At 45.7% G+C, this 25,083-nt stretch overlaps 2 protein-coding genes and 1 long non-coding RNA gene across 3 annotated transcripts; 1 reads left to right on the top strand and 2 right to left on the bottom strand.

The window, feature by feature from the left end:
• The first annotated feature begins 7 nt into the window (after window positions 1-7).
• Window positions 8-7,848, top strand: LOC123460752. Its single transcript, XR_006637183.1, has 2 exons — window positions 8-130; window positions 7,695-7,848. It is a non-coding gene; the product is annotated as an uncharacterized LOC123460752 (long non-coding RNA).
• Window positions 3,841-14,214, bottom strand: LOC105943588 (MYC binding protein). Its single transcript, XM_004665197.2, has 5 exons — window positions 14,126-14,214; window positions 13,869-13,941; window positions 7,710-7,758; window positions 7,358-7,487; window positions 3,841-4,996 (listed from the first exon to the last, which is right to left on the bottom strand). The coding sequence occupies exons 1-5, from the start codon at window positions 14,138-14,140 to the stop codon at window positions 4,952-4,954; spliced, it is 312 nt and encodes a 103-aa protein (XP_004665254.1). The 5' UTR covers window positions 14,141-14,214; the 3' UTR covers window positions 3,841-4,951.
• A 2,644-nt stretch (window positions 14,215-16,858) lies between these two features.
• On the bottom strand, window positions 16,859-18,697 carry Gja9 (gap junction protein alpha 9). The gene has a single exon (XM_004665195.2). The coding sequence runs from the start codon at window positions 18,687-18,689 to the stop codon at window positions 17,154-17,156; it is 1,536 nt and encodes a 511-aa protein (XP_004665252.2). The 5' UTR covers window positions 18,690-18,697; the 3' UTR covers window positions 16,859-17,153.
• Between the last annotated feature and the right edge of the window lie 6,386 nt (window positions 18,698-25,083).

Raw genomic sequence — 25,083 nt, 5'->3', positions numbered from 1 at the left:
CGGGCCTCGGCCCTGGGCGCAGCCGGCACGCACCTCGGTCCTGGCCGGCGTGCGTGCTGCCACTCACCTTCCCCCGCGCCTGCATCCGGGCTTCGAGCTTCGCCGCCGAGATGCTCTCTGGGCATCTGGGGTAAGAAATTCATTGTCCTGCAATTTTGTACTTGTCCAGACTGTATTCATTGTTGCCTACGGTGTCCTGGGTACCTAGGAAAGGCCTCAACAAACTCACTCGAACTCTGCCTGCCCTCAAGTTGCTTGGAGGCTGAGAGAGATTGGACCTGTGCGTGAGCAGCCTTGGTATTAGATTTACGTGGGAAAGCCATGGGCGCAGATGAAACGCTCCGGAATTGGATAACAAAGTCTATAGAGGAGGTGGCATCAGACCACCTCTAGATGGATGGATGTGGCGGGGGACGTGAAAAGGTGTAAGAGGAGGAGCGAGCCAGAGGGCAGGGCCTCGGCCATGACCAAAGCAGTCTTGGGTCAGTATGGGAACTTGTTCTAGCAGTAGCCGCAGCCTGATTGGACAGCAAAGGCAACCAAGCTAGAATACCTTCTCTTCAGCAGATCCCTGATAGGTTACTGCTGCCCCTCCAAACTCAACAGGACTCAACTTTCCCTCCTTCCCATTCCCCCAATCATTGCAACATCTAGGACTTACTTCAGGTTTGAAACCAAAGGAATGGATAATGAAAGCAAGCTCTTGTTACCAAAACGTTTATTTTTTGTTTGTTTGGTTGGTTTTTCGAGGTAGGGTCCCCCTCTAGCCCAGGCTGACCTGGAATTCACTAGGTATTCTCAGGGTGGCCTCAAACTCACAGCAACCCTCCTACCTCTGCTGGGATTAAAGGCGTGCGCCACCACCCCGGCGAAAATGTTTAAGTTATAAAGGAACGCTCACCTTTCAGTCCCTAGAACTAGAAATTGGATGAATTCTTAAAAGTACAGCTCTGAAAATGGTGGTCTCCGTCCCTTGCTGGGATGGAACCCAAGGCTTTGATGCATGCTTGGCAAACTACCAGAGCCACATTCCCAAGCCAGAGACTGAGTTGACCTTGGAGGGAATACGCTCATGTAGAGTTGGGACTTTGGTTATCCTCGAACCTGATTTAAGGCAAGACTTTCCCTTGGAGATCCTCTAGCCCAACCTCTCCACCATCTCCGACTGACAGGTGTCCCTCAGCATCCACTGATGCTTCCAGGATACCCCAACCCCATAGCTTGGAAATGCACAAATCTCATATAAAATAGGCTATTTGTATATAAACCTATACACATCCTTCCATATGCACTGTATCAACTCTAAATATACCTAATAAGATGAAAGTGGTTATGTAAGCCAGACAGTGGCATGTTTATAATCCCAGCCCTGGAGAGGTAGAGGCAGGACTGCCACAAATTGGAGGCCAGTATAGTCTACCTAGTGAGTTTCAGGCCAGCCTGCACTACAAAGTGAAACCTCGCCAGAGAGAACATTATCTTTTGTTAACACTGGCAGTACTGAATAAGGACAAGAATAGTCTGTACAGGTTGAGTACAGACACTTTTTTCCCCAAATATTTTCAATCTACAGTAGGCTGAAATCAAGGGTGTGATAAGTGTTTTTTTCTTTTAGGATTGTTATCCAAGGGGCTGCAGTTATGACAAAGTTGTTAGCATGCACTGGATACAAACCCCATCATCAAATAAACCAGGTGTGGTGACACATATTTGTAATCCCAACACAGGGGAGGTAGAGGCAGAAGGATCAGAAGTTCAGAGGTCATCCTCCACAACCTTGAGGTCAGCATGGGCTAAGATCCTGTCTCCAAAAAGAACGTTTCTTACTCAAGCCAACAGTCATACATCCTGAGGTCTAAAATGGAACAAAATAATAGACATGTTTTCATCTGTACTGTTCAGTATGGTAACTGCTAGCCACTAGAGCACTGAATACTACTAGAAACAGTGGAGGTATGACTGAGAATTGAACTTTAATTGCCACAAGGACCTGAACAGCTCAGCCTTTATTTTCACATCCTGTCTCCCAAGTAATCATTCTTTCTTTAAATGCATTCAAGTGTTAATATCCTCCGAGTATCAGACACCTACAGAGCAATAACAAACCAAAATAACCTTCAGGGGTAAATATTCACTATTTCACACCTGGGCAATAGTTCTTGTTTTCCAGAATAGAATTTTTTTAAGTGTCTATGGAGTTTACATTAATAATCACCAGAACTGGTATTACAATAATCCTACTGTACAAACTTTTGTATTTTTTCACCTAAGTATATCTTGGTATTTTAACACTTTCATTCAGGCCCAAGCACTTTAGGAATACTTAGGATTTCCATGTTAAAAGCTGTTCACATACAGCAACCAGCCTTCCCAATGCCGTAGCACTGACAGATTTGGCATTACTATCACACGATCTGTATAGAATCCTAACATTTTTATATCCATTGTTTAATTTGATCCTTATAAGTTAGTGAGGTATGCAAGATGTAAAATTATACTTTTCTCTTTGGAGTTTTTTGTTGTTGAGGCAGGCTTTCACTCTAGCCTAGACTGGTCTTGAACTCACAGTGATCTACCAACCTCAGCCTCTCCAGGACCACAATTATAGGCATGAACTACTACCCCCAAATGTTTGGGGTTTTTTTTTCTTTTTTGAGACAAGGTCTCAATCTAGTCCAGACTGACCTGGAACTCACTCTGTAGCCCAGGCTGGCTTCGAATGCACAGCAATCCTCCTAACTCAGCCTCCTGGCTAGGATTAAAAGCTTGTGCTTTTGAGACAAGGTCAAAAAGAATCAGGAGTTTTAGGGCAGCCTCAGCTATGTAACAAGTCTAAGGCTGGCCTCTAGCTCACCATGCAATAAGGAGTGACCCTGAACCCCTAAACCTCCTGCCTCCACCTCCTCACAGCTGGGATTACAGGCATGCCCCACCACTCCTGGCTGATATTTATATTTTATAGATAAGACAACTGACATATAGCAGGAAATGAACTGGTGGCTCTCATTTTCTGTCCTATTAAGCATGATCTTACATAGTCTTCATCCAAGTTCATACAAGTCTTCTATCAAGGGTGGATAGAAATGTTAGCAGTTTGGACAGTCCAGTTCCAACTAAAAGTGGTTGGATATGCTATCATGTGTCCAAAAAGACATTACAAGAGTCATGAACTTAACTAAGGGTATAAATATTAATATTATTAATACACAGAAGTCATTAAAAGAGTGTCATGGACTTAAACTGACAAAAATACTAATACCAATGCCATAAAAAAATGTTTGGCTGCCATAAAAAAAAAATTCCTCCTTGTCTGTGACCATTAGGGATCACAATACCAATTGCTTAAGGGAGCCAAGTCCTTCATTTTCTGAACCTTCATGAGGTCATATTTATTACTCTTACACTTCTTAGCACATGCCACCTGCCTTGCATTATGTACATGTCTCATACCTGGCTCTGTATCATACCCATCACATATACTTGAGCTGTCTATGCAAGAGGCACTCAGATTGGTCAAAGAGAAATCTATCCATGTGAATGTTCTTCCAGTAGTATTTGGCCACCATCCAAAAAATAAACTTGTGACTGGAGGAGACGCAGACCATTGCTACAATCCTGTCAGTGTGACTGATTACAATGCCCTTGTCATTGCCTTGGTCAGTTTCCAGAAGGTGCCAGTGCTTCTTCGGGTTAAACCAGCTTTCATTGGATGTGTGCTCTGATCAAAATATGAAGTCAGACCATCTACCAGTAAGGACATACCAGCTTAGGCTATGTGAGACCATCTCAAAAAAAGAAAAAGAAAGAGCAAGAGAGGAAAGAAAAAATTTTAAAAAGGACTAACAAACAAGAATATAGTGCTTTACCATTTACAAATCTTCCATACATATTTTCTCATTTGACCCTCACAACAACCCTGTGAGGTAGGCAGCACAGCTGTTCTCACTTAACAGATAAGGAAAGTGAATCTCAGAGCAATTAACTGACATGCCCAAAGTTCGACAGTATCAAATTTGTATGTCAACCTTTGGCCTAAAAATTCAGCACTCAGCCTCCTGTCACACTTGCCCTACCTACTTCACAGGGACGTGAAGACAAAATGAATTCAAGGCTAGAGAGACATTGAAGGGGGGGAGGAGCACTAATTATATAATGTAATCGTCTGCTATACAGCTCAATCCCCTTCCCATCCCAGCTTGTGCTTGAACCCAGAATCTTATATTACCTCTTTCCTGTGCTCAACTAAGCAACTAAGTAAGTGGGCGGGGTAAGAGTGCAACCCTGTTTAAAGTTATATAAATTACCACCAGGGAAACTGAAAACACACAACACAGAAAGACAAACGTGCAGCAAGGACAGAGTACAGCACACAGCAGAGCGAGGCAGCATTATCAGATGGGCATGATTGCATAGAGGAAAACGTGGTGTCAGAGTTCAGACTGGCACACACAGTCACCTAAGGCAAAGTGGTGGCAAAGAAGAGTCCTTTGTTCTACATTGTGTCAACACGAGCAGATCTGTGGGAACCACACAAAAGCATCTTCCATCACACAGATCTCTCCAGCTCTCTGTAAAGGAAGCTTGTACCTATCTACGTTTATATCCTGAACTAACCACGAATTAGCTCCACGCTGAATGAGGCTAAAATACAACCAGTACCATTATTCCTATTGGGGTAATAAATAGAATGTCCTTGAAGGTGATAAGTTCTATGGCTATTTGGATTTTCTTCAAGATTAACTTTGGATTCTCCTGCTTTAAGACCCAAAGAAAGTTATATTGAGTTTTTATTGGTGATTCTAAGTATATGTGTTTATAACAGTTAAAGTGTGGTGAGTGAGTTTAACATATTAAAAGTCTTAGAGCATCTATTCAGAAAAGATTATATACTGTACAAACTATTCAAGTCATACAAAACCATTTTTCAGTGTCCTTGCAACTGAGAAGAATCTTATTCAGCACGCTTCTCCTCCTGAGGTGGTTCATACTGAGCAAGCTATGGGGCAAAGACAGAGGAGTTTAGGTGAATTTTATTCTAAATTGGGTTTAAAAAAAAAGAAACAAAGCAAAAAGAGTTTAGAAGTTATATTCGGTTTAGTTATCAGTAACGTTTCTGTACCTGTCCTTTGAACCATTCAGTGATGTAATAAGATGCAATACAACTAAAGCCTTTGTATAAGCCTTTAATACTGTAGGGAAACTGAAATTTACTATCTTGACTGAACTGTCCAAACTCTTGATGTGCAATAATCTATACCTTTCCAAAGATTCCATGTCGTATAATAAGGAACTGTCTTCCTCTCCACTGACAAGGAGAGGGAAAGGTCAGGACTCATATTAGTGTGACCAGTCCACAGAAAGTAGCTCATGTGACGTAGAGAGGAGTGCAGGGACTAGGAGTGGTGGCGCAAGCCCTTAGTCCCAGCACTCTGGAGGGAGAGGTAGGAGGATCACTGTGAGTTTGAAGTCAGCCTAGGAATATAGAGCGAGTGTCACGTCAGCCTGGGCCTGCCTGGAAAAAAAATAAAGTGCCACAGGGACTGAGGAGATGAATCAGCATGGAGAGCACTTGCTGAGCAAGCTGGAGAAATGGCTCAGCAGTTAAAAGTGCTTGCTGTGACCTGGGCATGGAGGTACACACCTGTAATCCCAGCACTCAGGAGGCAGAGATAGGAGGATCACCGTGAGTTCAAGGCCGCCACCCTGAAACTACATAGTGAATACCAGGTCAGCCTGGACTACAGCGAAACCCTACCTTGAAAAACAAAAACAAACAAAGAAAAAAAAAGTGCTTGCTAGTAAGCCTGACTGCTTGGGCTTAATTCCCCAGTAGCCACATAAAGCCAGATGAACAAAGTGGTACATGCATCTGGAGTTCATTTGCAGTGGCAAGAGGTGCTGGCACATTCACTCTTCCTCTCTCTTTGCAAATAAATAAATAAAAATTTAAAAAGAAAAGAAAGCCAGGTGTAGGCATGCCTGCAAACCCCAGTGCTAAGAGGGCAGAGCCCAGACTGATCAGCCAGTCTGGTGGAAAAATCTAACTTCAGGCTCAGTGAGACTCTTATCTCAATGGGAAAAGCAATAGCAGAAGACACCAGACATTCTCCTTTGGTCTCTGTGCGTGCACACATGCAGACACACACACACACACACACATACACACACACATACAAACTTAAGAAAGATGTTGTGATCCAATAAAAGTGCCAGAGAGCTAGCTAACTTGCAAGTGTTCATTGCAGCATCTTACGATGCATTTTTTACGTTGTTGTGGTTCCTTGCAAGAACACTAAAATGTGAGTTTTTCCAGTCAGCTATCAGACTTGCAAAGCTTAGGAGGCCTCACTGTGCTTTAAGCTTTGTATGTCAGAGCTGTTCAAAAGATAAACCATTTCATCAAAAAATACCAACAACAACAACATGCACTCTGGCTCAGAATGTGGTAAACTTCAGTCTTTTAACACTGAAGTCTCTAAAAATTTTCATAGGGGTTTCAACAAAGATTAAAAAAAAAAAAAAACTTTTAACACTATATAAAATTGCATGTGTTTCAGCTGGGTATGGCGGCACATACCTTTAATCTCAACACTCGGAAAGCAGAGGTAGGAGGACTGCCATGAGTTCGGGGCCACCCTGAGACTACATAATGAATCTCAGGTCAGCCTGAGCTACAGCAAGACCCCACACCTCAAAAATACCAAACAAAAAAGAAAAAAAAGAATGCATGTTTTTTACATCTGTAGATGTGTTAACCCAGGGCAACAGGTTCAATACTAGAGTGCACCTCAGCTGACCTTGAATCCTAAAACTACTCAGTGCAGCATTACCCAATACCTATACCTTTTTATGTGTGCAGATTCCCAAGAACATCTTTTTTTTTTCTTTTGGTCTTTCCAGGGTATGGTCTTGCTCTAGTCCAGGCTGACCTGGAATTAACTATGTATCCTCAAGGTGTCCTTGAACTCACAATGATCCTCCTACCCCTACCTGTGCCTCCCAAGTGCTGGGATTAAAAGCGTGCGCCACCACACCTGGTCTAAGAACATCTTCTTGAGCATACTCTACTTAGTCCTGTTTAGTTTATCCTGGGATAAGCTAGATGAGGGATCAGTTTGCCCTGCATCTGATTCAGGCTTGCAGCCTTCTCCTTCCCCTGCTGCCCATTTTAGGTAAGGTTTGGGTTTTAGCTGTTTGGTTTGGTTTTGCAGTGCTGATGACTGAGCCCAGGGCCTTGGAGCACACTAGGGAGATGCTTTATCACTGAGCCACACCCCAGCCCTTTAGTAAGAATTTCATCAGATAAACATTAAGAGGCAAAATTGTCTTTAATATGAATTCCTTTAAAAAAATTTACCTTTGATTTCAGTTTTTTATTTTCTTCTACAGCAGCTTCATATTTCTCCTTCATTTCTGCCAATTCTAGGCGAAGCAGCTCTATTTCTGGATTTTCTGGGGTAGCGGCTCCTAAGTGATGCTTTAAAAAACTAACATCAATGTTAAGAATCTACTTAAAGCTCAGTGAAACAAGTGAAATAGTTCAGAGTAGCATGAACCAGTAATACTACCAATTTTACCCAAAGATTATCCAAAGACTCACAACAGTCTTTTAATGAGCAAAAGTATTTTAAGTTAATGTGTATGGGTGGGGGGGAAGAATTCCAAAACTAAAGACTTTTCCTTCCTGACTTCAGAGATGAAAAGGATACTCCAAAGCACTCGTGGGTTTCTCCGGTTCTTCATATAAGGCCACCAGCACTGCAAATCACAGAGCAAAACCAGCAACAAGTCAAATCGGAACTGTGAGACTGAAATACTTTGTAACTCAGTAAATGTTATGCAATGCTATATGCCAAGCACACTGCTTAGACTGCGACATCCTTGCAATGATAAACGAATCATAGTGTCCCTGTGTAATAGGGTGCTAGGGGTTCAGTAAAGTCCCTCTCATCTGTTCCCAACAAATTTATAGTCCCGTAGCAAAGAAGAGTAAGGAACGTAAGAGAGCATGAGACAATAATACTATCAGTGAGTGAGTCATGGAGAAACACTGGAAGCTTCCTTTAAGACCCGAGTTCTCGGTGTTGAGTGTACCGGATGAAAGGGGAAAGCCCCAGGACAAAAGAACTGACTGAGGAACTGACATTTCAAATATGGCTGGAAGTTGTGGGTAATGTGAACAGAGAAGTGGTCAGGGGCCCAACTAAGGGGCCAAGCAAGTTTGGTTGAACTTTCATCCTGAACAAACATAAAAATGAACAGTTCAAGCAAGGAAATGACAGGAACACTCCAGACTGTGTGGAAGAGTAAGGGACAAGGATAACGGCTGTAAGAACAATTAAGAAAGCTGGGTGTAGTAGCCAACACAACCACAAGTTGGAGGCCTCCACCAGAGAATTAAGGTTCAAGGTCACATCATCCCTAGCTACAAAGCAAGTAGGAAGTTACCTGGGACCACATTAGACCCACCTCAGAAAAAAACAACAACTAAAAAAAAGAGAAAAAGAAAAAGTGGCAAGGCCTGGCATGATAGCTGCCACATATCTTTAATCCCAGCACTTGGGAGGCAGAGGTAGGAGGAGTTCCAAGTCAGCCTGGGATAAAGTAAAACCCTACTTGGATCTTAAAAAAAGAGCCTTAGCTGGGCGTGGTGGCGCACACATTTAATCCCAGTTCTCAGGAGGCAGAGGTAGGAGGATCGCCATGAGTTCAAGGCCACCCTGAGAGAACAGAGTTAATTCCAGGTCAGTCTGGACCAGAGTGAGACCCTCCCTCAAAAAAATAAAACGTAAATTTAAAAAAGAGCCTGATGTGGTAACCAGTTTTAATAAAAAGACTTGAAGCCAGGCGTGGTGGCACACGCCTTTAATCCCAGCACTTGGAAGGCAGAGATAGGAGAATCACCATGAGTTCAAGGCCACCCTGAAACTACATAGTGAAATCCAGGTCAGCCTGAGCTAGAATGAGACACTGCCTCCAAAAACAAAAAAAAAAAATAAAACAACAACAAAAAAAAGGACTTGAAGATTTGTAAGAGTAGGGCATAAAAGGAACTTGAGAAAACTTTTGGAGAGACTGTAAGGCCATAGTAATAATTGGGAGATGCTTTCCATTCAGATTGTTCAAAATGAAACCTCATGTATTGACATGCTAACTACCAACCAAAAACTTTACCAGTAGCCAGCATGCTCAAATCAGCATTAACATAGCGTTTCGTATCTGGTACTCAGGGGAGCACTACCTCATGCATCTACTGGACAAATTTCTCATGGAATTTAGTATTAAGCTCTTTAATCCAGTGGCTACATGTTTGGCGCATGAACCTTTTGAAAACACGTGTGTGCATATGCATGTCATTTTTTGAGACACCTGTAGCCCAGGCTGGGCTGGAACTCACTATCCACCTAGGTTAGCTTCAAACTCATGGCAATGCACAGTCTAAGGGCTTGGACTGCATGTGGGAGCCACCCATACCCAGCTTTGAAAAATCTGACAAAGCTTATGTGACCACAGACAGTGTGGAGGTTTAGATCCCACACTGAGCTCTGTTTTAAGTGCATGTATGTATGCCTTTTTTGTTTTTTAGGGTTTTAATAATTTAAAACAATATAAAGTTTCAAAAAGTTAAATGGGCAGCTGTTTTTAATTTACATTGGCAATAAAACATAAGGTTGGGGAGCTAGCCCCAGGAGTGAAGTGCCCTACAACCATGAGGACCTAGGTCCTCCTCAGAACCCATACTAAATGCGGGACATCGTGACCCACATCTATAACTCCAGTGCTGGGGAGGCAGTGACAGGCTCCACCTAAAGCTCCCTAGCCAGAAACTCTAGTCTGATCTGTGAACTCCGGGCCAATGGGAGACACTGTCTCAAGGGGGGAAGGGGAATGGACAACATTCCTGAGCATGACACCCAAAGCTGTCCTCTGGCTTCCACACATACATGACCAAAAATACACCTCCACACACAAGATGCATAAACATATGCATGCACACCACAAAATGCAAGCAAAAAATATGTTACTCTATTTTTCAAAACTTGGGCCAAGAGTGGTGGTGCACACCTTTAATACCAGCACCTGGGAGGCCAAGGTAGGAGGGTCACTGTGAATTCCATGCCAACCTGAGACTACATAGTGAATTCCAGGTCAGTCTGGGCTAGAATGAAACCTTACCTATTAAAACAACAAAAATCTAAACTGGGCATGGTGCACACTTTCAATCCCAGCACTCAGGAGGCAGAGGTAGGATCCCTGTGAATTAAGAGGCTAGCCTGGGACTACAGAGTTCCAGATCAGCCTTGGCTAGAATACGACCCTATCTCAACACAAAATGAAACAAAAATCTGTAACAGATCATATACTTTTTTGTCTTAGCAGCCAGAGGTTTGGTTTTGTTTTGAGACAGGGTCTCACTGTAACCCAGTCTGACCTGGAATTCACTATGTTCAGGGTAGCCTCATGAAATAACACCAAGCCTCCTAACTCTGCTTCCCTTGAGTTCTGGGATTAAAAGCATGCACTCACACACCTGGCCCAGCAGACAGGATTTTTCTCAATTTTTTTTTTTTTTTTCCAAGGTAGGGTCTCACTCTAGCCCAGGCTGACCTGGAATTCACTATGAAGTCTCAGGGTGGCCTCAAACTCACGGTGATCCTCCTACCTCTGCCTCCCGAGTGCTGGGATTAAAGGCATGCGCCACCACGCCCGGCGCAGACAGAATTTTTAAAGGTAGATATTCAGCTCACAGTAGCTAAAATGTCTCTTACACACACACACACACACACACACACACACACACACACACACCTCGCACCATGGGAGTATAGCTTTATTTTGCTGGTGTGGGTATGTGTGCTCCTGTGTGTGGAAGCCAGATGCTGACATGCAGTGTCTTCCCTAACCATTCTCTTCTGTATAAAAATGCCACTTCTACACAACTTAGTGTTTGTGGTGGTTCTGTTTTCTGTTGGAATTTTAGATTTTGTTTGGGGCTTCGTTGTCTTTGAGACTAAGTCTTATTCTGTAGCTGGCCTCAAATTCAGTAGTCCCCCTGCTTCAGCCTGCCAAATCCTGGGCCTGTAAGCATGAGCTACCATGCCTAGCTTTAGGGGTTTTTTTTAGTCAGGATTACAATAGGTAGCCCAAAGAAGTACTGAGTGATCCTCCTGCCTCTGCCACCTGAGTGCTAGGAGTAAGCTGCCACACCCAACTTGTTTTGTTAAAAGCAGCTTTGAATCCCCTGGGAAAGAGCTGGGTAAGAAAATACACACTTGGGCTGGGCATGGTGGCACACGCCTTTAATCCCAGCACTTAGGAGGCAGAGGTAGGAGGATCACCATGAGTTCGAGGCCATCCTGAGACTACATAGTGAATTCTAGGTCAGCCTGGGCTAGAGTAAAACCCAAATTTGGGACTGAAGAGATGGCTTAGCGGTTAAGGCCTGCAAAGCCTAAGGACCCATGTTCTACTATCCAGATCACACGTTAGCCAGACACACAAAGATGAGGCAAGCACAAGGTTGCACATGCACACTAGGTGGTACAAGCATCTGGAGTTTGATTTCAGTGGCTGAGGGCCTGCCATACCAATTCTCTCTCTCAAAAAAAATTTTTTTTAAATAAAATACGCACTTGGGCCAGGTGTAGTGGTAGACCTTTTATCCCAGTACTGAGAAGGCTGAGGTAGGAGGATTACTTAGAGTTCAGGACCAGCCTGAGACTAGAGAGTGAATTCCAGGTAAGCTTGGACCAGAACGAGACCCTACCTCAAAAAAAAAAGAAAGAAAGAAAATGCACACTTGGACTGGAAAGATGGCTTAGTGGTTAAGGCACTTGCCTGAGAAGCCTAAGGACCCATATTCGATCCCCCAATACCCACGTAAGCCAGATGGGTGGTGCATGCTTCTGGAGACTGCAGTGACTGAAGGCCCTAGCACGCTTATTCTCTTACCTGCTTCCTTCTCTCTGTCTCTCTCCTCTGTCTAATAAATAAAATATACACTTGTGGAAAGCACCTGTTTGAAGCTGAAAATCAAATTTTAAATAAATCATATCCATAGATTTTGTGTTGTCTGATGTTCTTTAGAAGACTGTCAAGACTAAAAAGGCTGAGTGGGGGGTTAGATTCTGGGGGACTCATACAAGGAACCAGAAGCCTCCTGGAGTTTCCAGTCTCAGGAGGATCACCTTATGCGCACCCCCACCACACCAGGCTGCTGTATATGCCCTCTGTAGTCAGTTACCTCCTACAGCTGTCACTGTTCTGCCTTTTACCATTCTATCCAACCACCCCCAGCTCTCCTTAGGCACATTCAGTATCCTGTACCACAAACTACTTGGGGCCAGAAGTTATTTGGGTTTTCTTTTCCCTCCCTAGAATTAGAATATTTTACATACACATAATGAGCTGACTTGAAACTCACTCTGTAGGCCAGGCTGGCCTTGAACTCACTTCCCTCACCCCCTAGCCTGAGTGCTGGGATAAAAAACATGAGCCACCATGCTCAGCCTTAAGATGTCTTGAATGCCGAAATGAACACGGAATTTATTTATGTTTCATATGTATCTTACACAATAGCCTGAAGATAGTTTTCTATGACTTTTTTAGGCTCCATGTTGACAAAGTATATACAGTCAGGTAGAAAACCACCCACTTGCGGCATGTCAGTGCTCAGAATGTTGCAGCTTGTGGAGCATTTTTTATTTCAGATGTGGGACACTCATCAAGCCTGTATTCCCTGCAGTTCTTGAACCAGGGCACACTATGTCATTCAGATCTGTGCTCAAAGATCTACCCTGTATGATACACCACACACATCTTCATCCCGTAGCCTTGTCGTGGTCTTCAATCCTAACATTTACCACTAGCTGACACTATTTCTTTAGCACCTGTTGCCCTAAGACAAGCTCGTGAGAGCCGGGACTTTCTCGCTGCTGCATCACTGGTATCTGGAACACTTGAACAAAACAACTCCATGAAAGAAGATGTGACACTTCCAGCGGCACAGCCAGCTAGCGCAGTGCTGGCCCGAGAACAGTTCTTCAAAGCTGCAGGGGAACTAGCATCTGGGCCCAAAGTCATTCGAAATTACCAGCCCATCCAGGCACTGGAATTACAAACCTTGCTTACTAGCTTCTAAGTTCTCCCAGAATTTTCCCGTAACCAGTTACAAATTATTTTGCCAGGAACCATTCTCCCAGGGACCAAGTCCCTCATCCCAGCTAGCCATTCCCTTAGAGACCCCAGCCAATGTGTTAAGTACCACGTAAGAGGCATTCAAAATACCAATGAACTAGTCAGCAGGATTCTGCCTCCTGGAATCCGCCTGTGTGATTCTCCTAATTCTCTACCTTACACCAAGGAATGTCACGGTTTTAATGCTGCTTTAGTTATAAAATCTACACGAAGTCGGAATTACTATAGACTAAAAAGGGTTGAAAGGCTAGAGTGGCAAAAAAAAAAAAAATCGTCTGATTCCCCTACTTTGGAGAGTATGGTCACTTAGTAGTCCACTTTCAAATCTCGTAATTTCCCGAGTTACCCTTTGTTCGATGGAAAATGTGTCCGATTCTGAGTACCCGGCAAACTGTGTAAGGCGGGAGGAATGGGCATCCTCATCTCAAGGTCTTTTGCGAACACGTCCACTGCGGCTGCTCGCGGGAGAGCGACGGAAGTTAGGAGACTTTGCAACAGCTGCAGGAGTTTCTCTCCGGGCGGCCGAGAGCGAGGCGGCGTCGGGTGGCCACGAGCGCCCGTGCCCGCCGGACCCCCGGGGTCGCCCTCGCCGGACCCACCTGTCCCCTTCCCGGGTCCCCCCCCCCCCCGGCCACGACCCGTCAGGAGCCCTCTTCCCATCCCAGGCTCACCTTTCGTGAGTGTGTCCAGTACCCCCGACTTCTCCAAGTACCTCCGGAACTGCTCCCGCTTGGAGTCGGCGGCCTGAAGGAGACAGCCGGGGCTCAGTGACCGGAGCCCGGGCGCCCGAGCAGGAAGAGGGCGCCGGGGACTCCCGGCAACCCCGCCTCCGCCTCGCTGCCTCATCTCTGCACCCCATCGAGCCCGCACGCACCCCAGGCTCCCGACCCAGCCGCCCGTCCGCCCGCACACGCCGCGCCCCCCTCACTTTGTAATGGGCCATGGTGACAGCCACAGCCGCGGAGCTGGCGCCCGACTCTGGCTGGCGGGCTCGGAGCGCCACTGCTCATGCGCGGCCCGGGGCGCGCGCCTGCGCACTCGCGGAACACGAGCGGCGATCACCGGGGTGTGGCCTGTTTTCATGGCGACCGGGACGCTTTGCATCCCCCGCCGCTGGCTGAGCCGAGGGAGGCTGCGTACGCCCGCCCCCCCCAACCCCGACGGTCGGGGCAGCACCTTGCCTTCCTCTTCCGGTCCCCGCGGCGGTTCGATTGCTCAACGAGGGGCTGGGTTTTGGCACCTGGGCACCGGCGTCCAGGTGGGGCCCGCGGTGGGCGTGGCCAGAGGCGTGGCCCAGAGCGCGTGGCTCCAGCGCTCCGAGTCGTGCCCACGTGGCGGCGGGCGCACCCTTACGGCCCTGGACCCTACGAGACGTTGGGGAACGGTTGGTGACGCGGTCTTTGGCTCTCATCCCAGTGAAAATACGCGTGACACCCCTTAGGACGACTTTGGGATTTCCAATGGCTTGAAGATAGGCTTTAGAATTGTATGTTTTGCCTCTGATTTGTTTTTGTATTTTTGCAATGGGTGCCTGTACCTGGGCCTCCGGGGCGCAAACAGTACCGTGCTAACACCTGTGTGACTTCACGTAGTGCGCTCTGTGCCAGGCACTGTGCTAAACACCGTTTGAGACAGGCTCTAGGTAGCCCCGACTGGGGGTGGCCTAACATTTAGGGCGATCCCCCGCCGTCTCCCAAGTGCTGGGATTACAAGCCTGGGCTGCCAAGCCACGCCTCAGGCTTTTTTTCTGGTCTATTTCCTGGTTAGTTGGTTGGGGTGGGTTCTGTTTGTTTGTTTTTTGGAGAGGTGGAGGTAGAATCTCTAGGCTGACCAAGCATTCACTATGCAGTCTCAGGATGGCCAGAAATTCACGGCGATTCCCCTACCTTTGCCTCCCGAGTGCTGGGATTAAAAGGTTGTGCCAGTATGCCTGATTGTAGTTCTTTGGGGTTTTTCATTCACTTTTTTTAAAAGCTGGTCTCAGGCTAGCCCAGGCTGACCTCTCGCGCACCCTACCCTAGATTGGCCTCAATCTCACAGCTACCATCCTACCTCAGCCTCCTGTGCTGAAACTGAAGGCATACAACACCACGCCTGGTGTGTTTGTTTGTTTTGCGAGAGAGAAAGTGTATGGGTATGCCAGGGCTTCTAGAGTCATACAACACTTTGTACATCTGGCTTGACCCTGGTTTCTGGGGAACTGAACTGAGGCTGGTAGGCTTTGCAACGAAGAGCTTTTCCCTACTGAGTCATCTCCCCCACCTGTTTTTATTGTTGTTTACGATTTTAACCCTCCCAGCTTTCCTATCAGGATAAGTATTTTAATAATGTGACAAGGTTGGCTACATGAGCAGGGAGGAGAGTCAAGAAAGACTCCTGGGCTGGAGAGATGGCTTAGCTGTTAAGCGCTTGCCTATGAAGCCTAAGAACCCCAATTTGGGGCTCGATTCCCCAGGGCCCACATAAGTCAGATGCACTAGGTGGCGCATGCATCTGGAGTTGATTTGCCAAGTGGCTAGAGGCCCTGAAGCGCCCATTCTCTATCTGCCTCTTTGTCTGTTGCTCTCAAATAAATAAACAAATAAAACAAAAAAGACTCCTATGCAGGAAGTGAATCTCCATGCTATAAACTGATAAAAGGAAGCCCCAGGCCTTTTTAAGGTTTTATTTACCACATAGCAACATTATATTTGTAGTCAACACATCAGATTACAATCTTTTAGAAAACCAAGTTACTCAATACAAGGGCAAAACAGAATTAGCCTACTCTTCCAATATTCAACAAGTAACTAAAGGGGAGTGCATGGATCACAAGTTTCCTAAGAGCCGGGCATATGATCCCTGCACTTGGTATAAGGTTCAGGAGTGACCAAGACCACACAGGACCATTCTGAGGAAAAGATGAAAGCTTTTATTCAGGAAAAGCACAAGCTGCCAGGACAGACTCACAAGAGAAGAGCGCAGCCAACCTGAGTTTTCAGGTAGTGGGCTTTATAGGGCTTATTTAGTTGGTGGAAGCTGAAGAAGGAAAAAACTCCTTTGTTAACTAGAAAAGTTCCTTTAGGGGAGATCATAGCATAAACCATTTAAGATAGCTAGGGTGTGATACCAGAACAGTGACCCTGTAACTTAACCAGATAAAGGAGCATGAAACCGTGACCTGGGGCACTGTTAGACAAGGAGGGGATAATGACCTGGTGGTCTCTTGAGGAATGTGACAGTTCACTTCCCCATGCCTCTGTTACCATTCTGATGACCATGGTGACTCCATCTTGGCAGCCTGTCCCAAGCTAACATTTGGGAGACTGAAGTAGGAGGAACAGAGCACCCTGAGTTTGAGGCCAGTCTTGGCTGCAGAGTAAGTTCCAGGTTAGCTTAGGCTAGAGCAAGACCCTGCCTCAAAGAAAGGGGGGGCACTGGAGAGATGGCTTAATGGTTAAGGTGCATGCCTGTGAAGCTTAAGGACCCAGGTTCAATTCTCCAGGTCCCACGTAAGCCAGATGCACATAGTGGCTCATGCATCTGGAGTTCATTTGCAGTGGCTAGAGGCCCTGGAGTGCCCATTCTCACTTTCTCTATCTCTCTCTCTCTCCGTCTTTCTGTCTCTAACAAATAAATTAAAATTAAAATTTTTTTAAAAGTTTCCTAAGGATGTGAGACAACCCAGCCCCTCACCCACTTAGTCTCCAGTCTGAGCATGCAATCAATCCGAGCATGGTAAAATTAGGTTCACATATTTGGAGACAAGGGGGATTGATTTGCCTTAAGTCTTTGAATTTAAAACCATGCCTTTACATCTCAAGTTCATTAATGTTTTTCTGTTTGTGAAATGAATTTACTGTTGCCCGGACAGCTAGTCTTCATAGCACCCTTTACCTACTCCCTCCATGCCTCACCACCACTTACTGGAATGCTACTTCTCTAACCCAGTACTATGTCAAAAACTCCACAACTGCTCAGATTTGAAGATCGGTGGGAACACGCCTACCAATGAATTTGTTCCTTGGGGACACTGAATTGTTTGGAGGACAAGCCATAGAATTGGGGCAGGTTCTGACAAGCCGTGGCTCAAAGGACTGCCCTCCTGAAGACGCAGGAATGTCAGGTTGTGGGGAGGTGCCCTGCAAAGAAGGAAGGAAGGAAGTTCTGAGTCTAAACTCTCTCAGCTGACCCTTGAGGTCACCTTGAAGAGGCGACCACTGGCGTTCAGGTTTGCCAGGGGAATCCCGTGTAACCCTAAACTGCTCAGGATCCCAGGCACAGGTGGCTGGCAAGGAGAAAGATGTGTGGGCTGAGCGCCCCTTGTGGTTGTCTGTATCCACAGCAACACGTGGGAGAAAGCAGTGACTTCCCTGGTTCCTCTGGCTAACATCCTCATTTTCTCTTTGTTCCTTTGAATGGTTACTTTTAACCTCGTTTCCATATATTGTGTGAGTGTTTTGGTTACGATTGGAGTCAGTATGTTGAGGGCGACTGCAGATAGCACGGAGTGTGCCCATCTTGTTGATTTCCTCTTCACCTAAAATGCATCTCCCGTCATGGACACTGAGATTACAGAGACCTGCCTGAAGTTCAGAAGATGAACTTGAACTCGGGTACGCTGCTGTGTGCATTTGTTTTCCCATAGGCGTGCTAGGGTTATCATCGTGTGCAGCAGGGAGTTGCTTCAGAGGCCCAGCACTTGTGCTGTGACACTTGGCAACATTTTGATTTAACTCGTTTGCAGAGAATTCATTATATCCATCCTGAAACTGATACTGTCCCCCAAACCCTCTTTTCATCTTTTTGAAACCTAGATAGGAAATTTCTAAAATGTTTAAGAAAAGTGAGACCGTAGCTATGGATTGCATAAATAATAGAAATATTGTCTTCTCCATGGGTCTCGAGACAAAACAATCAATTATATTTGGGCATGGGTAGCCATGGCATTTAACTAGAGGCTCTAAGCGAAACCCATATAGAAGGTACTGTCCAATCATGAACCCAACTTCAACCACAGAGCGAATAAACACGTGCATCACATATGTGCAAAGCAGGTTTCCTCGGAGGGGCACTCTGTGGGGCTTCCTTTGTTCCAGCTGACAAAGCACGCGTTCCAGTCTCTTCTGCTCCACAGTCATTTCAAACTCTAGTCGATCCAGTGCTCTTTGTAGTTGAGCTTTCATCCTCTGCCTCTGTTTCTGGAGAGCTCTGAGGTGGTACAAAGCATGGCCCATGTAGATGAGAGATGGTGAGGACACAAATAGAACCTGCAGAACCCAGTATCTAATGAGGGAGATGGGAAAGGCTCGGTCATAACACATGCTTTGGCAACCCGGTTGTTCTGTATTGCAGACGAATCCAGACTGCTCATCACTCCAGACATCTTCAGCCGCTATGCCCAGAACAAGCATTCGAAATATGAACAGGATGGTAAGCCAGATCTTTCCAATTATGGTAGAATGAGTGTGGACTTCCTCCAGTACACCTTCAAGGAGATTCCAGTCACCCATGTTTGTTTATTCAACCATCTTAGCTCTGACATCCATCAAGTAAGAGGTGCCTGTGATCTTCCATTTTGAAGTGAGAGCTATTCCTTAAAGCAAACCTATAGCCAAAACAGGAGCAAAGATCACTCTTCATGTATTAATTGCTATATATTTTCCCTAAATAACAATGGTCATATGTTACAAAAATATTTTTTTCTTTTATTTTTATATTTTTGTTTATTTAAAATACATGTATTTTATTGGCAGGACATGGGGACGCCCACCTTTAATCCAAGCACTTCGGAGGCAGAGGTAAGAGGAGGATCACTGTGAGTTCAAGGCCACCCTGAGACTACATAGTGAATTCCAGGTCAGGCTGAGCTAGAGTGAGACCCTACCTTGGAAAACAAAAATAAAATAAAAAATAAAAGCACTGAATATTTATGTATCAAAAACACAAAAAAAAGTGATACCTAGAAGAAAAGTGATATATTCTCTATTATAAATAAAATTGAGTGGGCTGGAGAGATGGCTTAGCGGTTAAGCGCTTACCTGTGAAGCCTAAGGACCCCGGTTCGAGGCTCGGTTCCCCAGGTCCCACGTTAGCCAGATGCACAAGGGGGTGCACGCGTCTGGAGTTCGTTTGCAGAGGCTGGAAGCCCTGGCGCGCCCATTCTCTCTCTCTCCCTCTCTCTGTCCTTCTCTCTGTGTCTGTCGCTCTCAAATAAATAAATAAAAATTAAAAAAAAAAATTGAGTGGTTGAGAAGATGTCTTCGTGGATAAAGCAGTTGCCAGAGTTCAAATCCCCAAGTCCCAGTAAAAACTAAAAGCTGTGTTAGACTTCTGTAATCCCTACGGTAAGAAAGGAGGCAGTGATAGGAGAATTTCCCAAAAGCTTGTTAAGGGAGTTGTAAACAAGACAACTTGCCTCAGTTGACATGGGGACCAATCCCAAAGTTGTTCTCTGACCTTCACATTCCTGTGTGGCACATGCACACCCGCAGTTAAACACACAACACCATGTACATGCACCAGATAAATAAATTACAAGTTAAAAAACAGAGTAGTGTTGGAGCAGGAGAGATGTGTGCCACACAAGCATGAGGACCTGAGATCAGATCCCACTGTCCATAGAAAAGGCTGGAAAGGCAAGGTATGCCTGTCCTCCCAGCACTAGGGAATTGGAAACAACAGAATCCCTGCAGCTTGCTGGCTAGCCATCCTAGCCAAATCAGTGAGCTCCAGGTTCAGTAAGAGAGACTGTCTCAAAATTAAGAAGGGCAGAAGGGTGTGATGACACACACTTTTGATCGTAGCACTCAGGAGGGCAGAGCTGGGAGGATCACTGTGAGTTTGAGGCCAGCCTGAGACTATATAGTGAATTCCAGGTCAGCCTGGGCTAGTGTGAGATCCTCCATTAATAATAATAATAATAAGGATGGAAAGCAATTGAGGAAGACATCCCTTGTCACCTTCTCCTGGAATTGCTTCAGCCAGCATGAGCTGCTTTTTGCCTCTATTTGATGAAACAGAGAAATGAGTGTTTCTACCTTGTTTCTTGGACTCTTAAGTCTGACCCTGGCAATGTTCCCCATGATCAGTGCATTTCTTGCACTCTCACTTGGTTTACTTTGGGCTCTTTGGGCTCCTTTGAACTGTTTGATTTGTTGGCTTACTTGTTTGTTTTGGCTTTTGAAACAGGGCTTCACAGTGGCCCAGCCTGACCTGGAACTCACTATGTAGCACTGGCTGCCCTTGATTTTACTGCAATCCTCCTACCTAAGCATCCCAAATGCTGGGATCAAAGATGTACTTTTTTTTTTCCGAGGCAGGGTCTCACTCTGGCTCAGGCTGACCTGGAATTCACTATGTAGTCTCAGGGTGGCCTCGAACACATGACAGTCCTCCTACCTCTGCCTCCTCTGCTGGTGTGCCCCACCACGTCTGGATTTTTTTTTTTTTTTTAAAGTTTATTTTCAAGCAGAGAGAGAGTTAGAAGAGAGACAGAAGAATGGACACACCTGGGCCTCCATCTGCTGCAAATGAACTCCAGACACATGTGCCACTTTGTGCATCCGGCTTTACATGGGTATTGGGGATTTGAACCCCAGTTGTTAGGCTTTGTAGGTAAGCACCTTAAGCCCTGAGCCATTTCTTCAGTCCTTCCTTTTTTCTTTTTTTTAATGTTTTTTTTTTTTAATTTTTCATTTATTTGTGATAGACTGAGAAAGAGGCACAGAGAGAGAATGGGCACTCCTGGCCTCTACCACCACAAACAAACTCAGAAGCATGTGCTACCCTGTGCATCTAGCTTATGCAAGTACTGGGAAATTGAACCTGGGTCCTTAGGCTTCTCAGGTAAGCACCTTAACTGCTAAACCATCTTTGCAGCCCTCCTCTTTTCTTTATAAATACAATGTATGTACACATGTAGGTACATATGTGTGTGCATGCACACACATGTGCATTGTTTAGGCCAGAGGACAGACAGTCCATGTGTCATTCCTCAGTAATTGCCGTACACCTTTTTTGAAACAAGGTCTTTCCTTGGCCTAGAACTTGCCAATTATGCTAGACTGGCTCTCTGACAAACCCTCCCAGCACTGGGATTTCAGATTTAGGTCTTCATGATGCAAGGCAAGCACTTGACAAGCTAAACTATATCTCCAGTCTTCTCTGGGCTTTTGTAGAACTATCCCAGTGACCGTTCCTAGATGGCTGCCTTTTCCTTTTCAAGTTCCGGTGGGTTGTTTCAGTTCTCTTGAGCTATTAGAGCTGTTAAGCTGTTGGCATCACAGGCCTTGTCAATTTGGAAGCTCATTTGAAGAAATTTGGAGCTGGGCATGGTGGTACACGCCTGTAATCCCAACATTCAGGAAGCAGATATAGAAGGGTTGCTGTAAGTTCAAGGCCACCCTGAGACTACATAGTGAATTCTAGGTCAGCCTGGGCTAGAGTGAGACCCTACCTCAGAAGACCAAAACAGAGCCAGTCGTGGTGATGCACACCTTTAATCCCAGCACTTGGGAGGCACAGGCAGGATTGCCATGAGTTTGAGGCCACCCTGAGACTACATAATTAATTCCAGGTCAGCCTGAGCTAGAGTGAGACCCTGCCTCAAAAAACCAAAAAATAAAAGAAAGAAAGAAATTTGTAATTTTGTTAAATTATTTGAGCATTTGCCATGTGACATAGGTTGAAATGTATTGGTCTATGGGGGAAGCATTAAACCATTGAGGTTCTTTTGAACCATTTGACACAGAGAAACAAAAATGCTGAGTGTGGCTGGGAGATGGTTACTTAGTTAAAAGCACTTGCTTACAGGCTGGAAAGATGGCTTAGCAGTTAAGGCATTTGCCTGCAAAACCAAAGGATCCCGGTTCAACTCTCCAGGACCCACGTAAGCCAGATGCACAAGGAGGCTCATGCATCTGGAGTTCATTTACAGTAGCTAGAAGCCCTGGCATGCCCATATTCATTCATTCTCTCTCTCTCTCTCTCTCTCTCTCTCTCTCTCTCTCTCTCCCTCCTTCCCTCCCTCCTTCTCTCTCTCAAATAAATAAATGTATATATATATTTTTTTTTTAAAAAAGCACTTACTTACAAAGACTGCCAGCTCAGGGTTCAATTCTTCAGCACCTATGTGCAGCCAGATGAAAAAGTGGGGCTGAGAGATGGCTTGGGGGCTAAGGCACTTGAATGTGAAGCCTAAGGACCCAGGCTTGATTCCCCAGGACCCACGTGAGCCAACTGCACAAGATGGCACATACATCTGTTGCTTGCTTGCAGTAGCTAGAGGGCATGCCCATTCTCTCTCCCTATCTGCCTCTTTCTCTCCCTCCCTCATAAATAAATATATAATATTTTAAGGCTGGTGGTTGCAGACACCTTTAATTCCAGCACTTGGGAAGCAGAGATTGGAGGATCACCTTAAGTTTGAGACCACCTTGAGACTGCATGGTGAGTTCCAGGTCACCAAGGGCTAGAGGGAAACCCTACCTCAAAAAACCAAAATAATGAATAAATAAAACCCAAACAAACAAAAATACTGTTATACTGGACTTTCCGTAAGGCAAACCTACCTAAGATGTTATTGAAATGTCACTGTGTCCTTTCCTCCTGGCGGAATAGGTTGTGTACCTTCACTTGTTAAGTGAATGTGGCTTTTGTGTTCTACTTAGTGCTGTGCACTTGTTGAGATAGAAGGAAAGCTGGCATGCACTTACTACTGTTTTTCTTTGCAGATAAATGAAGCAAGAAGGAGAAGCCAAGAGACATGCGTTTCCAGGGCAGCAGTGGTGGCATTTAGACTGATTTTTCTGAAATTCATACCAGCCACACTCACTCCCAAAGCCCATCAAAGTTCTGACTGGGCCACTTACCAGATGGGCTCGCAGAGCTTTCATAAATTCATTTCACTGGAGAGTCACACCGTTCTCCAGAAATTGAAAGAAATAGGTACCTTCCAAGCAAGGCTGTCTGCCCATCCTTCACTGACACTTGGCATTAATAGGGCAGAGAGGCTTCTGAGCTTGCCTTTCTCAGGAGTCCACCTGACTAGGCCTGGGTGACCCTTCACACCTGTATTCCCATCCACAAACTTTTTCTCAGTCACCTGTCCCCAAGCCAGACTCACATGTGGCACTGAGTTCAGTATTTTGAATGCTAGATAGTAGCAAAATGACTCAGTCTGCTTAAGTTCTGGTTTGACAAAACAGGACTGTCTGGGGGCTGGAGAAATGGCTTAGTACTGAAGGTACACCTTGAGAAGCCTAAGGACCCAGGTTCAGTTCCCCAGTCCCAATGTAAGCCAGATGCACAAGGTGGCACATGTGTCTTGAGTTTGTTTTCAGTGGCCCAAGGCCCTGATGTGCCCATTCTTTCTCAAAAAAATATAAACTATATTACTCTGTTTTGTTTCTAATCTCAGGGTGGCCTCACACTCACAGCACTCCTCCTACCTGTGCCTCCCAAGTGCTTGGATTAAAGATGTGCACCACCATGCCTGGCTATAAAAATATTTTAAAATAATACAGAAGGGCTGGAAAGATGGCTTAGCAGTTAAGGCACTTGCCTGCAGAGCCTAAGGGCCCATGTTCAATTCTCCAGATCCCACATTAGCCAGATGCACAAAGGTGAGGCAAGTGCAAGGTTACACATGCCCACTAGGTGGCACAATCATCTGGAGTTGGATTGCAGTGGCAATTCTCTAGCTTTCCCCTTTCTCTCTCTCTCTCTCTCTCTCTGTCTCTCGCTCGCTCGCTCTAAAAAATAAAGAAACCAGGACTCTGACACAAACTGAGGCTACACAGTAATTTACTTAACACTAGGTAAGGGAATTGTGGGATCAAAGGGAAGGGGTGGTTATTGGGCTTGCTGGAGAAGGGAGGGAGAATTTGGGACCTGAAGAGAGGCTTTGCATGGGACAGGCAGGGAAAGGCAGGCACCCATGAGCCCAGTCTCTTGTGATGGCCTGATTGTCCCCATCACCTGCCAACATCCTTGGAGAAGTGAGGGATGGGATGACATGTTTCCACCCAGGGCCAGAGGCTAAAATGGACTTTGCCCCTTTGACTTGACTTCTGCCTGGCCTGGGGGAGTGGGCCCTGCTTGGTCACTTCCTGCAGTCATGCAATAATGTCAGACCTGGGTACTTTGGGCAGATCTGTCCCAGCTGTGGAGAGGAAAGCAAGGCTGAGACAGCCTTCTCCCTACCAGAAGTTCAGCCTTGCCTTTGGTGGCCTTTCTTGAGAGCCAAATGTTGTCGTTCTGCCAGAACCATTTGGGTCCCCCACACTGTGTAGTTCCATATTGTATTTGGGCATCTCCTGTCCTCGAGTGGCTGGCTTCTTGCACCCTCCTCTCTGTGGTGGTCCTGACCCAGGGGCTGTCGTTTGGTGTGACTGGGGCCAGGTGCCCCGAGATGCTCTTCTGCAGCTGACAGCCCCAGGGCCTGACTATTCTTCCTCCTGTGGAGGATTGGTCTGAGTTGTCCTGTGGGCAGCTCATTCAGCTCCCTTATTTTGTTCTCTAAGAACCTCCTTTCCTGTAGGAATTGGGAGTATATTTTCTTCTCCTTAGGGACCCTCCTGTTTATTTTGTTCTTTGGTGGGGGCCCTGGCTCGTCCTCTAACTCCTCCATTGTGAAGCCCATTCCATGCCTGCATTTGGGGTGGATCTTTTTGCCCTCTAAAACAAGGTAAGCAGTGTTCGAGTTTCTTCTGCCGGTTCTGTCTAACCCTCTCCACGGTTCTGTCTCTCCACCTCCTCTGAGTTGGTTCTCGGGCAGCTCTCTGGGGTTCCTGTACCAGTCCCCTGGTTCTCTCACGTTCTTCAGGAAGGGTATGCTCGTCACCTCTGTTTCTTGAATCTTGATGTCCTGTACTTGTAGTGTTTCCTCTATAAACTTGGCTAAGT

Source organism: Jaculus jaculus, chromosome 5 (genome assembly GCF_020740685.1).
Source record: "Jaculus jaculus isolate mJacJac1 chromosome 5, mJacJac1.mat.Y.cur, whole genome shotgun sequence".
NCBI classification, from domain to species: Eukaryota; Metazoa; Chordata; class Mammalia; order Rodentia; family Dipodidae; genus Jaculus; species Jaculus jaculus.
This window is presented reverse-complemented; position numbering and strand designations above follow the sequence as displayed.